Here is a 15,649-nt window from a genome sequence, read left to right on the forward strand (position 1 = left end):
GGGGGGGGCGGCGTGGCCCTACATACCCTACGTGGGTCTTCAGTAACAGAATTAGCGTGCCGACCTAGAAACAGCAACCCAAACAGTGTAACCACGTGACTCTGTGGCCTGGCTGGTCTGGCCCGGCGCGCTTGTTAGGTCCCCGACACTGACACCCCCGCACCTCCGTGTGGCGGCTGCGGCTGCGCCCTCGGCTGGGCAGGAGGTAGGGCTAGGCTGGCTAGCAAGAGTATGACGTCAGAAGTAACCTGACCCTCCCTACCAGAGTGAGTGAGTGTATCAAACCGCCACCATGGACGCCAATCCAAGATGTCAATCAACTTTGTAGGCCCATGTCTGTGTGTGTGTGTCGCTGCTTTGCTGCACTGGCAATGTAAGTCGCCCTCGTTTCAATTTTTATGGAGGGGGGGGGGGTAGAAAGGTGTGGTGGGGTTAGCACGAATACCAATGGAAAGCCACGCATCGCTTGGATCATGTCCCTAAACCCCTCCGAATTAGTCCGTTTTCCCCAAGTGCACTTTTTGTTTAAGATCAGATAGCGTCAACGGTCTTAATGTAGCTGGTACCATGTGAAGCACATTTGTGTTGAAGCCATTGTAGAGCAATGGAAAAACCAGTTTAGTTTTTATTTCGCTAAATGAATTTCTTTAGGTGGCTGATTTGCCTCAAATGTTTCTGTGCGTAGACTGTAGCGCATGTGTGCGTTCGGGTTGCCTACTCGCTCGGGTCGAAATGCACCGTAAGGCGAGAGATGGCAGGCAGATGCGTGCGGTATAGTGTAATCGCGGAAATTGTGAGGAGAAACCATTCAACCACCTGTACTGTAGATGGCAAGGTATAAAAGCATTTGAAGCGTCTAAAAATGTAACTAGATCATATCGCTTTAATTTATGTAAAACGAACCAATCAGTAGGAAGCTGGAGTCTGGAGTACCCCACTTCACTACTATCCGAAATCCGAGTCTAGTGTGCATCGTAATGAAGTGCATTACACATTGGGTGTCCAACACTTGCAAGTGTGCATGAAAAGACGCGAAGGATTTGAAGTGCATGCCAGTTGAACTCTTAAGATGCAGGTATTTGGGTTGCCCAGTAAACTGCCTATCACAGTTTGCTATTACCAACGTGATATGATCTGATGTTTCAAGTGCCTTAAAAAGTAGAGTTGAAAACATAATAAAAAAAAAAACGGTGACTTAAATAACTTAAGTACAACTTACACGACCGGTTTCTTCGCCTCGGGTGGAATAGTTTTTACTCGCAACTCTCCGTCTTTTCGACAGAAATGCATTTGTCGAGTTCGCTTTTACATATCCTTTACACTTTCCTTGCACTTTTAAAGCTCGCCTCACCTGCCAGCAGTGTTACGCTTGCCCCCTGTTTTGTAGTTTTCTGCTGGCTGTTGGCTGAAAACGCTCCCGCCCACACGCATTTTCAGCATGACCAGTAGATTAAATTTACTTAAAAATCTTGACTGTAGTCATCTTTTCTTGTATACATTGAATTTTCCTTGTGTAATGGTATGTTGAAAGGTGAAGTTACTGAATTATTATAGGTGGACCGAATATTGTGTTTGTTGGTTGTTGAGCGGCTTATTTATAATTGGTTTAATCTTAACGTATTCTAATTGAGTGTGAATGCATCTGTGAAAGTGAGTGTGCGTGAGACCCCAGCCCGTACTCCGTATTCACAACTGCAAAGGTTCCGCCGCGAGCTGTTTTGACAAACCTAAGGCAACTGTATAATATTTTTAATAATCGGCACCGCAAAGAAATAACTCCTACTTGTTGCGTTTTTTGCATTGGACTAACTACTTGAACATGTGCCAAATAGTATTTGCTAGTGCCCTCCGCTAGGTGGATGACAAACCCCTTCCTCTTTTGTGGTTACACTGTACAACGCGCAGGGCGTACCTGTGGGTTTGCCTATCCTTTTTGAGCTTTGCGGCCCCGAAAGTACCGTGTATCAAGGCCACGACACAACAGTATGCTGGGTTGCCACTTGCTCTACCCGTAAGGCGCCATGGCCTCTACGGTGTGCAAACCCGCAACACTGTTGTGTCGTAGCCTGATCACACGGTATAGGCAATGCACTCGCACGCATGCGGTCAGTACAGCGGGCAATATAAAAGCAGACGGGTCTTTGCAGTCGCCTGCTAGGGTACCGCTCCAGAATAAAATATTAAATTAACACCAATAAACGTCTGTTACTGAATAATTGCACGGATCGTTACGAAACTTTGCTATTGTGTTTTGTTGACTTGCGTGATTACTTACAATGTTCCCCGACCCCCCTCCCGTTCCTTGCTGTCAACTCCCGTTTCTCTAATTTGCAATCAGTAGGGCAAACATGCACGAACTTTTAATTTGATATTTCAAACCTCAGGTGAGTGCTAGACGATGAAATGCTTTTTTTTCTTTCTTTTGCTGTAGTGTAGTACACATGCTGTATCGCTGACGTCGGGAAGTTAATCCGCGTTACCTTAACTTTGCCGTCAGAAACGCAGTACACCTCAAATCTAGAACGTAAATTAAGTAAGCGGGGTTTCTTTTAATCTATATACGGCCTGACATGTGGGGGAAGTAGTTTCTGAAAATTAATTGATTTTATAACACAAATTGGGTACGGGAAATTTGTCGTTTATTGGTTTGCTCACTATCAAACGCCCTACGCTAAACAGGTGCGACTGTCCGTTCTCATTCAAAAAACCTTTCGAGGACGATGTTTAAGCCGTGGTGAATATTTTTGTGTTGTCCTTGCCTAAAATTTGCAGAAATGGGATGGGGTGCCTCCCTGGTCGGCAAACCTCATGATTTAGGGCATGCTGCAAGCTGATGTCTACACGCTGCTTCGCGCGCACCATTTATTATGCATGCAATGCGTTATTGAATGCGAACTGCGTAGTTTCGCTTAGCTACTGGCGTAATCACTCTCCTACGTGCAGAAAACATATGTTTGGTTGTCAATTCATGTTGTACCCATTTAGCCACCGATCACAGCTCAAGAGGATCTGCCACACTATGCCCATCTATACACAACCATCAATCATTCTATGACGTTGCACCGTGCAAACTCATCTCACTTCAAAGTTATCAGCTTTACCGCACTTAGGAAACGGTAACTGGGTGAATTGTCGCGAATACGGAGCACGTAATAGCACATTCGGAAAGAGGAGAAAGCAAAGTTAGAAGCGAACGTTTATGCAGGGCTTCCGCTAACGCTGGTGACAGTTTTTTAAGTACTGGGAAGGTGACAATGGTGTCAGGCTATTTAAATTATGACCACTCTAGGTTTCATAGTCGTAGGATTTTCTTCAGGCTTTTCAACTTTTGGCGAGCCGCTGGTCATTGCCAATTATTAAGTGACGACAATTTTGTCCCCAAGCTCTCTTTGCATTGGGATGTTTGAGTATACGGGCAGCGTGACCAAGGCAGCTCAGCCAAGTATAATGTTCTGAAATGTAAACACTGCTAAAATCGTTCTCACGCCTGTGTCAACATTTTAATTGTGGTGACAGAATCTAATGCTTTTTGGTGGTGCGTTACTAGAGGCGTTATTGGTTCCGCAGAGGAACGCGAGTGCCCTGAAGCGTAACTGAGGTCCACCTCAGGTCAGTAGTCGCATGTCGAAATGTCTGGAGCTGCCGCTGATCCGTCACTTTGCTTTTTGATGCATGACATGGCCACTGTGCCCTCTCGCAAAAGGTCTGGGGTCACATTGTAGGGACGTTTCTCGAACTTGTAGGTGACCCTCAAATGTTCACGTTGGCTATATGTGTGAGAGGAACGTCCTTGCCGCTACTCGATTAGCGTAGAGAAGGGAAGTGTGGTCACTGGGAGAAGATACATGCTCAGTAGTGAACCTTTTCTGGCTTTTTTCTTGCAATGGATGGAACGTTGCTGGCTTGTTTTTCTTGGCTGCTGTCTGTTATCACCGGCCCCCTCTCCTTCACGCCTGACCCACGCTCCCGGACACACCTGGACTTCCCCGGAGAGAGTGTTTTCTGGAGCGCATGGAAGCGAACGGCCCTGTAACCTGTCCTGTATGTTGGTTGCACGCTGCAGTGGCGGTTGCCGCCGCATCGCCCCAAGAGGATGAGGACCTGGACGCAGACAGCTTCCAGGAGCAGTTCCTATTGGAAACGCCGCCCTCGGGTATTACCACTAGGCACGGGTTCATCGCCGTCCCCGATGAAAGCGACGAGGAGGCGGTGCGGACGCCTTCCACTCCGGGCGCCCCTCAGGGCGCCTCTCACAGCTCCCGGGCGACATCACTTCTATCCTCCGAAAAGAGAGACGTTGCTGCACGGATCGATAAGATGCAGGCCATGGGGGTGGAGTTCAAGCAGCTCGAATCACCGGGGGAGGAGAAGGGAGCTGCTGACGAGAAGCGGGCTGAGCATCGCAAGGACGTCGATCGACTTGCGGGTGGTGTGGGAGACGACAACCCTCCGACAGACTCCACGACCAGTGATAAAAGTCCACGACAATCTTCACGATCAACCAGTCCACCTGCTGTTTGCAGAGTAGTGCAGACACCCCCTACACTTGAACTCGTAATTGGACACAAAAAGGTACGCACACGGGACGCAAGTGCTTCATCAGAGAGTACAGTGACTTTGTACGGAAGTCAGGATGTAGAGATATCGATTCGGTCAGAGTCGCACATAAGCGTCACAAGAAAGGAGCCTGGTGGGAAAGATTCGGCGTCGGCGTCCTTTGACGCTGACGTCACCGAGGAAAGTGAGTCACCTCTACGGCGTTCAGCAAGAACTGGTGTGGATCCACAGCGCTCTTGTGCGAAGGTTACGTACAAAGATCAGTCAAGCCCAGAACATAGCAGTGGCATTTTTATACTGCCTAGTAGAAAGGAGCGCAAGAAAGAAGAAACTGTTTTGTTTAGTGGCGAGGAAAGTGTGTACCGGTACGACCAGGGTGAAGCTATTATAGCTTCTGTTGACAGTCCTGGTACGGACGAAAGTGCATCACATCTCATAACAGATACTGGCATTAGTCTAACACGTGGAACAACGGACACTAGTCCAGCACAGCAGCCAGCGCGTGGCCGAGCCGACAGGGACATCGACGCTGACATTGACGGAGAAGAATCAGAATTAACCGATGCTGGATTGAGTCCTATCCAACCTGATGATATTGGCCTCCCACCGATGTCTTCTGACATGAAATTTTACGACGAAGAAGTGACGCTTGTTAGTTTCACAGAGATGGGCACAAGTCCTCACGATTATCAGATTGAGTCAAGTTCCGTAGCACTTTCTCCTATAGAAATTCCTACTTCAGAAGCGTCCGTCTACACAGATTCTGTGGATACAAAAGACGCAGGAGTGAGCCCAATTGGCTCGGATGATGAGTCTCTCAAACAATTAAGCTCTATCTCGGCGTCGGCCCCTGTTTTGCCCCATGACGCGGATCTCGCACGCAGTCCTGAGGAAGACACAGAATCTAAACGGTTCAAAACTGAATTAGTAATTCAGATTGGTCCGGAAACTTCACACAGTTTGCCACAGAAGGACCCAAGTCCACCCAAGAAAATAGGACCGAAGGTGAAAGAGCTCCAAAAGGTGTTTACCGAGCCAGATGAAGGAGAAGACCTTAAAACAGCTGTGCAACGCACGGTGGACGACGATTCTGACGAAGAAAGTTTGAGATCACACCCGGGTGTATCAAAAATCGTGGAGGAAATTGAAGACAGTCTGGGCACCCCAAAGCATGCTCGGCGCTCGAGCAGCAAAGACTCGCCACCACGAGGCGCTTCATATGATAAAATTTCTATTGACAAAGTCGAAACTGAAGTAACATTTTCTGTGATGGAAGATATAAATAAAAGCATAGAAAGCGATCGTGAAGAATTAACGGTAAAGGTAGCAGGGCAATCAGATGGAAAACGAACCGTTTTTGTACAGGAAACTAATTTGGATAACGTTAGTGTACATCCAATTACAACCAAATCACAAGAACTCCAGAAAACAAGTAAAACGACTGAAACACCACAAGCTCCTCAAGAGTCAAATTTACATGATAGAAAGATTTTCGAGGAAAACGTGGACGAGATTATTGAAAGAGAAGAGGTGAAGCAAGTCGTAGTCAAGACTACTAGGGAAGAAACGACAGAAATGGAAAACAGGGAAGATAGCTCTGTCCTGACATTTACAGTAAAAACAACTGCACATGAAATGAACAAAGTTGAAACTGTCAAAGAAACAATAGCTCATGTGAAGACTGTGACATCTCACAGTGAACAACAACGGCAACCATTTGCCCAAGACTTAGCAGCTACGGTTAGTGCAATGGAGAAGCTAAGAGATACAGTTGAAAATATCCTTCCCGAGTTTTCAAGTGACCATGAAAACCGTTTAACTGAAAAACGAGATGAAGGTTTGCCGACGGGTGTTGAGACATGTCTGCATAAAACTGAAGAGACACTTAAGCGGATAAGCGAGAAACTTGACGTTTCTGGAGTACCCAATGAGGTTTCAAACCAACACCATTCAATTAAAACATTGGCTCCTGACTTGCTTACTGCGCAAACCACACTTGAGCGGATTAGAAAGACGCTTGATGACACCGAATTGACTGCGGAAAACACAACTGTAGACAATGCTCTCACATCTGACCATGCTGCCACCGCAACCCCAGAAATGTCTTCTCCTAGCGCACAAGTTGAAGAAGATTCTGCAAGCACTGAAAGCTCCGCTACACTTTCCGCCATGGAACTGCAGAAAGGAGCAACAACTCATCAGGAAAATGTTGGTTCTCTCTCCACTACTAGTAGCATTGATGGATCTCATGTTGTAGATGTTGTCAGAAAAGAGGTATGTGACCCCAGACCACGCAGTTTGCAGAAAGAAGCTGATCATGTTGTAACAGAGAGGGACGTGTCTGATCTAATGTCAGAGGTAGCCGAATGCACCCGTCAAATAAAGCAGGAAGTGCGGCAGCTGAAACCAGATTTGACTCCAACCCCTGAGGGATCAGATTTAGGCACTTTAAACTTGGCTCTAGCTAGGGCAACGGGGATGTCACTCATACCAGAGGTAAGCTGCAGCCAAACGACTGAACTTACAATTCAACATAAGGAGCCCGACGACCACGAACGACTTGATTCGGATTTAGATGGCGATACTAGACCGTGTTCACCTCCCGGTGAACGTAAGGTTTTAAGTTCGGAAGCAGACTTACGCGTTCCATCTGCATCTACACAAGATGTAGATTCAGTTTTGGAAACCCAAGCAGTAGCAGACGAAAAACTTGATGAGGGCTCTGAGAAAGTGAAGAGTGGCAAAGTTGAGCCCGCGACGGTGCTAGCAATTAAGGCCACCCATGACTTGCTTGAGGCTGAACGTAAAGGGCGAAATATACATACTTCAGAGAAATCTGAAACAGACGAAACAATTCACGTTAGCAGTGCTAGGGCTGATGATGGGCGAACAGTTGAAAGCGAACTTCGGTCTGCTTTGATTGTTTGTGTGGCCGTAGGGCAATCAATGGCATTAGATGCAGTCTCGAAACCTAGTCAGGAGGGCGAACAGCTAGTGGACCAAAGTGTGGAGTGCATTTCTGACAGGTCGTACGCACACCTAGTAAAGGACGAAAAGGATAAGGTAAATGACGAGATAAAGGTATCGGGAGATAGAGGGGAACCTTCAAAATACATAATGTCTATAAAATCTGAGTCTAAATCTCTTTCTGAGAAAATCGTGACTACCAAATTTGATGAAAGAATGAAGTCTTCTGAAAACGCATCTTCCGAAATCGAAGACAAAGAGATAAAAGTGGTTTCATTAGGAAAATCGCCCGACGTATACACTGACAAGCCAATTACAACCCCGACAGCAGTAGATATCAGCGTAGTAGATGCTAAAACCACTTTAAAGGTGACAAATGACTTACTCAAATCAGAGCGTGCTTGTTTGCACGATTTTCATCCCGGTTTAAAAACGGGTCTCGTACTTACAGACGTGAGCACTATAAGAGACGAAAAGGATCCCTCCGTAAAAATAGCCGTAGAAGATGCGCGCCTTTTAGCAGATGCAACGAAAGCATTGGATGAAGAGAAAAACGTAAAAGAGGAAAAGGTAAAACAAGAAATAACGAAGGCTGAGGCCATTCTTAGTCAGGGTTCTTCTGTCAAAACTGATGAACAAATAATTATTGAAGTCGAGGAAAGACTAGAAAAAGACATTGAAATGCCAGCCGCAGACTCGCGAGAATCCACACCTGAAACAAGGCACAAAATAAGAGGAAAAGTAAAAGAAGCTAAAAAAGCAGTCGGTGGTTTCTTTGGATCACTAATGGGACGGTCAAGGGACTCAGATTCAGAACAAGAAAGCGATTCTGGAAGAAGTGCAATTCCTAAAAAGTCAAAAAAGAAAAAGAAAGGTGAAAAGGAAATGAAAAATATATCTGAGGAAACAGTAGTGACAACACAAATACGCGACGAATTAGACAGTGTAGGTGAAAGGAATACAGACTTACTTTCAACTAAACATTTTTTGCTGAACGAAAAACAAAGCTATCACGCGGAACCAGACTTAAAGTACGTCGATGAGGATGACACACATATTGACACAGAAACAATTGAAAGTGTAACGAAAAGCTCTGAAATAGCACTGACGGACGAAAATGAACTAAAGCAAGGACAAATGGGACACAAAAAGAAGGCCGGAGGGTTCTTCGGAGCCCTTCGGGGAAAGAGTAAAGATGGCGAAGAAGCCAAAGAATCTACCACCAAAGACACAAAACTCACAGAAACTGAGGCAGAAACAGACAAAACTACACTTGCTACTACCAAAGCTTTCTTGTTAAACGAGCAACAAATGTACCAAACAGACGATATCCTTAAAATACAAAGCAAACCAATCGTAACAGAGCACCAAGTTGCTGACATGGCAGAGATTGAAACAGAAGACAAATATTTAAAGGGTAAAATAAAAGGAAAAGGAGCAAAGAAGGTGGTTGGAGAATTCTTTGGTTCACTACGAAGCAAGGGTAAAGACGTATCGGAAGAAACAAATGACGAAACAAAAAATAAAACAGATCCTGACGAAATAAATACAGAAATAGAGCAGGATCTGCAAGCCTTCTCGGAAAAAAGAAAAACTACAGATGAACCACCGAAACCTAAAACAGATATGCTATGCAAAGCATCAAACGTAAATCAAATCGGAGACAAAAGTACTTTAAAACAATCAGAACAAACACAATTATTTTTAGAAAACGAACAAAAGATGTACCAAACAAACAAGATCGACCCCATTAAAAAAGATACATTACAAACAGAGCAAATCATGGCTAAAGGAACAGAATTAGCAGAAAAACAGGTTAAAATTCGCCAAGAGGTCGACAAGGCCAAAGCTACTGTAGCCGAGGCCAAGGAGGCGGTCGAGGAGAGCAAAGAGAAGGCGGCAGACACTGTCTCTGACATCAAGGATTCCGTTGAGCACGAAAAGGACGAGATCTCGAAGAAGGGCAAAAGTAAAGTAAAAGAGGCAAAGAAAGCAGTAGGCGGCTTCTTCGGTTCCCTGATGGGCAAAGGCAAGGACGCTGCTGAGAGCGTGTCGGACAAAGTTGACGAGTCGGTACGCGAGGCGAAAGAAGCGGCCGAGGCCGCCAAGACGGAAGTTGTGGAGGCCAAGGATAGCGTCGCGAGCGCGGCCGCCGAGAAAGCGGATGAACTCGAAATCAAAGTGCAGGACACCGTGACTGACGTCGCGGCAGTCGTAAGGGAGGGCGCGGAGGCGATCAAGGACGCTGTAGTGGGCGGGGCCGAGAAAGTAGGCGATGCCGTAGACGAGGTAGTTAGCGACGGGCTGAAAAGTCTCGAGGCGGGCGCCGACGAGGCCAAAGCTACTGTAGCCGAGGCCAAGGAGGCGGTCGAGGAGAGCAAAGAGAAGGCGGCAGACACTGTCTCTGACATCAAGGATTCCGCTGAGCACGAAAAGGACGAGATCTCGAAGAAGGGCAAATGTAAAGCAAAAGACAGTTTGCCGATGGGACAAAGCGAGGACACTGCTGACAGCGTGTCTGATATAGCCGACAAGTCACCACGCGAGGCGAAAGAAGCTGCTGTGTCCGCCAAGAAAGAAGTTGTCGAGGTCAAGGATGGCGTCGCGAGCACAGCCGCCGAGAAAGTGGATGAAGTCAAAATCAGAGTGCAGGACACTGTCTCTGACGTCGCTGCAGACATAAGAATGGGTGCGGAGGCTTTTGTGGGCGCTTTTGTGGGCGAGGCCGAGAAAGTAGGCGAACCTTCTGAAGGTGTAGCTTATGAACGCCTTACAGGCCTCGAGGCAGGCGCCGACAATGCGGAACTTACTGAAATTCGAATCGAAGCGCAGGACACCGTGACTTACATTGGTACAGACCTTAAGGGCCTCAATGACGCTTTAGTGGACGAAGCCGAGATTGTTGCTGTTACTGATTACAGGGTTGTAAGCGATGAGCTAAAAAGTCTTGATGCGGGCGTTGTTGAAGTCAAGGCTTTTGCTGCCGTGGCCAAGGGCTCAGTCGAGAGCAGCAATGAGAATGTGGCAGGCACTGTTTTGTCAGAAGACTCGAAGAGGGTTTTAGGAGGTTCAAATGAAGGTTTTATTCCATTGCAGTCAACTGCTTTTCAAGTTGGCATTGAAAGTGTTGTAGAGATGGCTGTGGAGACCTTGTCTGACGTTTTGACTGATCCAGAAGTTATTAATTTTACGGAGCCTGAGATTGATTTGTTGTTAGCAGCTGATGTTGGCAGTGAGGAGAGTGATGGAAACCTTAAAGGCAAGCATTCTCAAGAGACTGCTTTTCCGGTCGGTGGGTCTTTTGCTCAATCGGATTTTGATTTGACGAAGCAAAACAGTTCTTCGATAGTTCACGAACAGGTTGTCGAGAAATCGGATGGCAATCTTTTATTTAAGGAGGTAGCTGTAATTTTAGGGCATTCTAGTGAGGAGGCCGTAAATCCTCTGAATGTTGGTGATAGCTACCGTGACAGCAGTTTTGTGGCCGAAGATAGTGAGGACACCGGTTATCCTATTTCACATGACGTAACAGTTGATGTTGTCAAGGCTGTTGCGGTTGAGACTGCTCTGACACTGACCGCCCCACCGGTGACTGGCGGAGATTTGTTTCCCATCGTCGCTGAGGAATCAGTTATGAAAAAACATACCTTCAGTGTAGGGTCGCCCACGAAAACGCTCCGAACACAAGTAAGTGACGTTCCTGAAGAGTCCCAGGTTATAAGTCAGTCGTCTTCTGATTTTGATTTGGAACTCTTGGCTGTTCAGAGTGCCTTGGAGCAGGCACCTGGCGTTCCCGTATCATCCTTTGAGTTATCTGGAAGTGATGTTTCCCACACAAAATTAGAGGAAGGAATTGCACATGTTTCGGGCGATGCTAGCAATGAACCTGTTTGCATTCAAAAAGTTGTGCACAGGGCTAGTATTGATGAGAATTTCCCTGATGTCGATTTTTCCCAGTTCCGTGAAGTGGCTGACGATGAACTGCATCGCCAGAAAAGTAGCATTTCACCTCCAAACCTTGTTTCGCTTCGTTCAGCACGTCATACACGGGACATCGCGTCTACTGAATCGTATCCTGTAGAGGTTGAAGAGATGTGTGTAAGGCGTGTTGTGCCTGAGCTCACATCTTTTGAACCTTCTGACGTCAGCGAGCCAATCATACTTGATAATCAACCTTTAAAAACCGCTAATCCAGATATGGATGCCCATGCAGAGGCCAGTATCTCAATTTTAACGGATCGGTTTTTAGTCGAAGAGCGAAAACTTGTTGAGGCCCGTCCAGAACGTGTTAGTCACATTAGTAGCGAATTGCTACTTGAGCGTTATAGTACTCTTACTGGTGCTTTTTTGTCTGAAGAGCGGGGAACCATTTCAAAGGCACCTGCTGGTACTAATGATAAAGACATGGGAGAACCACAAGGAGAAAAAGAAAATTTTGCTTCTGTTCAACCTGGCGTAGATAAGCCAAAACTTAGTGATAGAAGCGAGTCGCATCCTCGCCAAGTTGCAGCTCATGAATATGATGTTAATGTATTTGAGAAAATAGCCACTCCTATTAGTTTGTCTTTTTCAGAGCCTTCTCAAAGTTTTCGGTCTACCGAGAAAGTTCAGGTTATTCTAAGTGAAGTTGATAATTATTGTCCACCTGGGGAACATCCATCAATAACTGCTGATCTTGAAAAAGTTTCTCATTGTGAAAACTTGCAGTCAACAAAGCCGTTACCTGTTTCCCAAGACATAGCACAAGTTGACTTCAAACCAGAGTCGTCTGACGCCTTGAGTGGTAGTACAAAGTCGCATATTATAGATCCAAACGATGTATCCACGGCCATTTCTCAAAGTTCCGCTCTGGAACAGTATGCTTTAAGAACTACGCACATTACTTCTTTATCCGAAATTACATCTTCCAATGAAGCACAAAGTAGCATTGATAGTGGAAACGATCTCACCTGCACTAAGAAATCGCGAGAGGTTGTGAATGCACCTTGTATTGAGTCTGTTGATCTCATAGAGTCTTGTGATTTAAGTAATGCTATGAAAGTAGAAACATGTGTTAGGGGTTCTGCCTCTCGAGGAGAACAGTTCGACGAACTCCGTAGTGGGACTGTAGTTGAATCAAAACATTTTACGGGTGGAATAGCAGTGTGCATTGATACAACAGTTGAGGAGGTTTCCTCTGATGTCACGGACGTCTCGATAACTACTGTTTCAGATGCAGTAGAGACTGGGTCAAGTTTTGAAATTACTGACACATCTAATGACAGAGATTCATTCACTGGGGGTAGTGAGCGCATTGTTGGAGGAGACAGTGAATCATTCCAAATGTCCCAAACATTGGAGATTAAACACAGAGCTAGTGTCGAGGAAAGCTCGCGCTCTGGGGTGTTGCAGCGGATTTCTGGTGGTGCAACAGCTGGGATCGCTGAAGACAACACATTCTCTACAGTATCATCGGAGGACTTTGTTGAGCGTGATTACGCTGTTGGAGACTTATTAGAACAAAGTGCTCTGGTTACGTCTCAGGCAGAGTCCCCAAACTGTGACCCGCCGAATAACAAAGAGATTGAAAGAAACGATGATATGATTGAAGTATCAATAGATGTTCCAATGTCAACTGAAATTGAGTACGAGCTAACAGCTGTTGAAGATTTAACGGATGGAAACATTCGTGATGACAAAGAATTACTTGCTTTGAAAACTTCGAAACGTCGTGTCGAGGCAGTTTCTTCAAAAATGTCGAGAAAAGTTAGCACGGGATCCTCAACTGTGAGTAGAACAGCACGGGCAGAGAAGTTTCAAAAGCTAAGCAGCTCTACAGCATCTGGATCTGTTGAGGGAAAGTATACAAATATCACAAGAACCTCGACATCAAGCACAACATCGCAGCGGACTGTTGTTGATTTGCCATCCAAGAGATCTGCGCAGAGTAAGGATCAGCTGTCGACTTCTGCAATGGAACCACATATATCAACTAGTAAAGTTAAATCAAGGGGTTCATTAGAAATTAAAAAGACTGAATACCAAAGTCCTTACCGTCAAACCTCTGCTTTTAACTACATGCGCTCAACCGTCTCCCGCGATGCAAAGCGGGGAAAAGAATCGCAAGAAACTATAGAGAAGCTGTCAAGCAGCCAAAAGTCCTCTAGAGAGGGAACGCCCACTAAAAGAGTGCCACTCAAACAGACAACAAAATCGGTTAGTGTAACTCAATCTATTCAGTCTGGACGATCGAGACATACAACGAGCGAAAAAGATGCCCAAAACACGAAAATGAAGCAAACTCATGTCCAAAAGTCACCGCGTGATAACACTCCGCCAAGAAAATATTCCACCAAACAGACAGCAAAATTAGCTGGTACTTCCAGACCCTCAAGCGTGTCATCGACGTCATCATCGACCCGTCGCGTATCAGAAAGCAGCAGTGCCTCAAGCACAAGAAGTAACACAGCTCGCTCTAGAAGTGAGTACACAGCTCAACCATCGTCATCTGCTTCTTTCAAGCATACCCAAAGGCAATCGATGACCAGTAAGGATGCACCACACCAAAAAATCTACACTGCTTCCCATACTACAAGCGTTCGCCAAACCAAATATGCAACTAAAACATCAACATCAGTAACGGGTGTTGTGCTAACTGAGCCGTCCAAAATTAAGAGGCGGGAACGGAGTGCGATTCCTGTGTCATCGTCCACTAAAGCTACAACAAAGCCGTCCAAAGTGCCGTCAAATAACGTCCAGAAGAAGACATCCCAGGAATCCGTACCGTCCACAATTACTGGGGAAGATTTTGAGTTAACTGAGCCTGATAGTTCGTCTTTGATTCAAGACGAAGCTGAGTCACTTGGGATTCTGAGTCCTTCAGGAGAGGCAGTTTCGAGACGCGCGTCGTCGGCACCGATTCCAACATCCAGAGAACCAATGTTGCATTCCCTCCACCCACGATTGCAGACGTCACTGCCTTCAAGCCCAAGCCGCCTGGCGCGTGCCGGGAATCAAGGACTTGTAACCCAGTTACTCACGTCAGAGGTTTTCACAAGAACAGTTGAATCATCGGAAGCTGTAGAGGTTGTCTACCACCAACCTGAACGACAACGCCGTCCTACCGAGGGCGAACAGTCATTCATCGACACAACCGACTCATCCTTGTCGGAATCCACAGCAATTCCCTCGTCGTCTACCTCGTCTGATCGGCGACGCTCCCGCTCAGTGTCACCTAAGGCAACAAAGCGATCAGACGTTATATCGACGGTGGATACCGCTGACACGGTGCGTGAACTTTATTATATGGGACACACCACCAGTATAGGACCGGATGATGCGTTGCGATTAAGCAATGAACTTGGGGGTCCGTATTTCAGAAGTATTGCATCGCAAGGTAAAGTTTTGCCCGATTTAAACAGAAGCTTTGACGCCTGTAAGCATGGCTTATAGGTTTCGTGTAAAGTGGGAATTAAGTAAAACAAGGCAAGTTGTAACGAGCGTCGAGTCATTGGGTTAATATAAGAAATTATTTGGTCCAAAACTGGATTTTTTCACTAGGGAGGGGACAGGCGCTATAGGATTCTAAAACACACACACTCACACACACACACACACACACACACACAGTTGAAGCCAATAAAACAATATCGTAGATGCGTTTGCAAACATGCATGTCATTATTTTCTGTTTCAGTAAAACTTTTGAGTTGTGCACGTTCGATTTTAGTACTTACGTTTAGGGCTTATCTTTTCATAAACGGTTGTGTTCAACGCGAACTATATATCATCGTATTTTCCTGTCTCATTTTACGGGCTGTTGCTCAGTGGCTATGTGGGTGCTCAGAGGTGCAGAACCGGGGTTTTGGTTTTACCACCAAGCAAGCACGTTGTCGTTTTCTCTTAGAGCTCTGCGCTGTGAAAAGCCCACAGAGCCTTGTATCACAAAGAAAAAGAGAGCATTGTAACAAAATACGATATTTCCTTGATATACCAAGGCATCGCTTTAAAATTACAAAGCATTGTTTACGATGCTACGATGCTGCCGGTTTCTTTATAGGTCACGCTTTAAACGTGTGCGAACCTTTCGTTATATTCAGTTAAGAACGGGCACTTCACCCGTGGGCAAGCGCGCGCACACGCTCGCT

General features: G+C 46.0%; 1 protein-coding gene across 32 annotated transcripts in view; it reads left to right on the forward strand.

Annotated features, from left to right (window-relative positions):
- The window catches only part of LOC113210314 (ankyrin-3), a 141,534-nt gene that overhangs the window by 83,141 nt on the left and 42,744 nt on the right, over positions 1–15,649 (forward strand). For 21 of the 32 annotated variants that reach the window (XM_052267827.1, XM_052267814.1, XM_052267823.1 and 18 more), the window contains one exon: positions 4,064–14,790. The exons of 8 other annotated variants lie outside the window; for them this stretch is intronic. In XM_052267827.1, the coding sequence (XP_052123787.1) occupies positions 4,064–14,790 (10,727 nt within the window). Of the gene's footprint in view, positions 1–4,063; positions 14,900–15,649 lie in introns of all 32 variants that reach the window. 3 more of the 32 variants (XM_052267826.1, XM_052267831.1, XM_052267834.1) reach the window with 1 other exon arrangement.

This window comes from Frankliniella occidentalis, unplaced genomic scaffold (genome assembly GCF_000697945.3).
Source record: "Frankliniella occidentalis isolate FOCC.00 unplaced genomic scaffold, Focc_3.1 Scaffold60, whole genome shotgun sequence".
Lineage (NCBI taxonomy): Eukaryota > Metazoa > Arthropoda > Insecta > Thysanoptera > Thripidae > Frankliniella > Frankliniella occidentalis.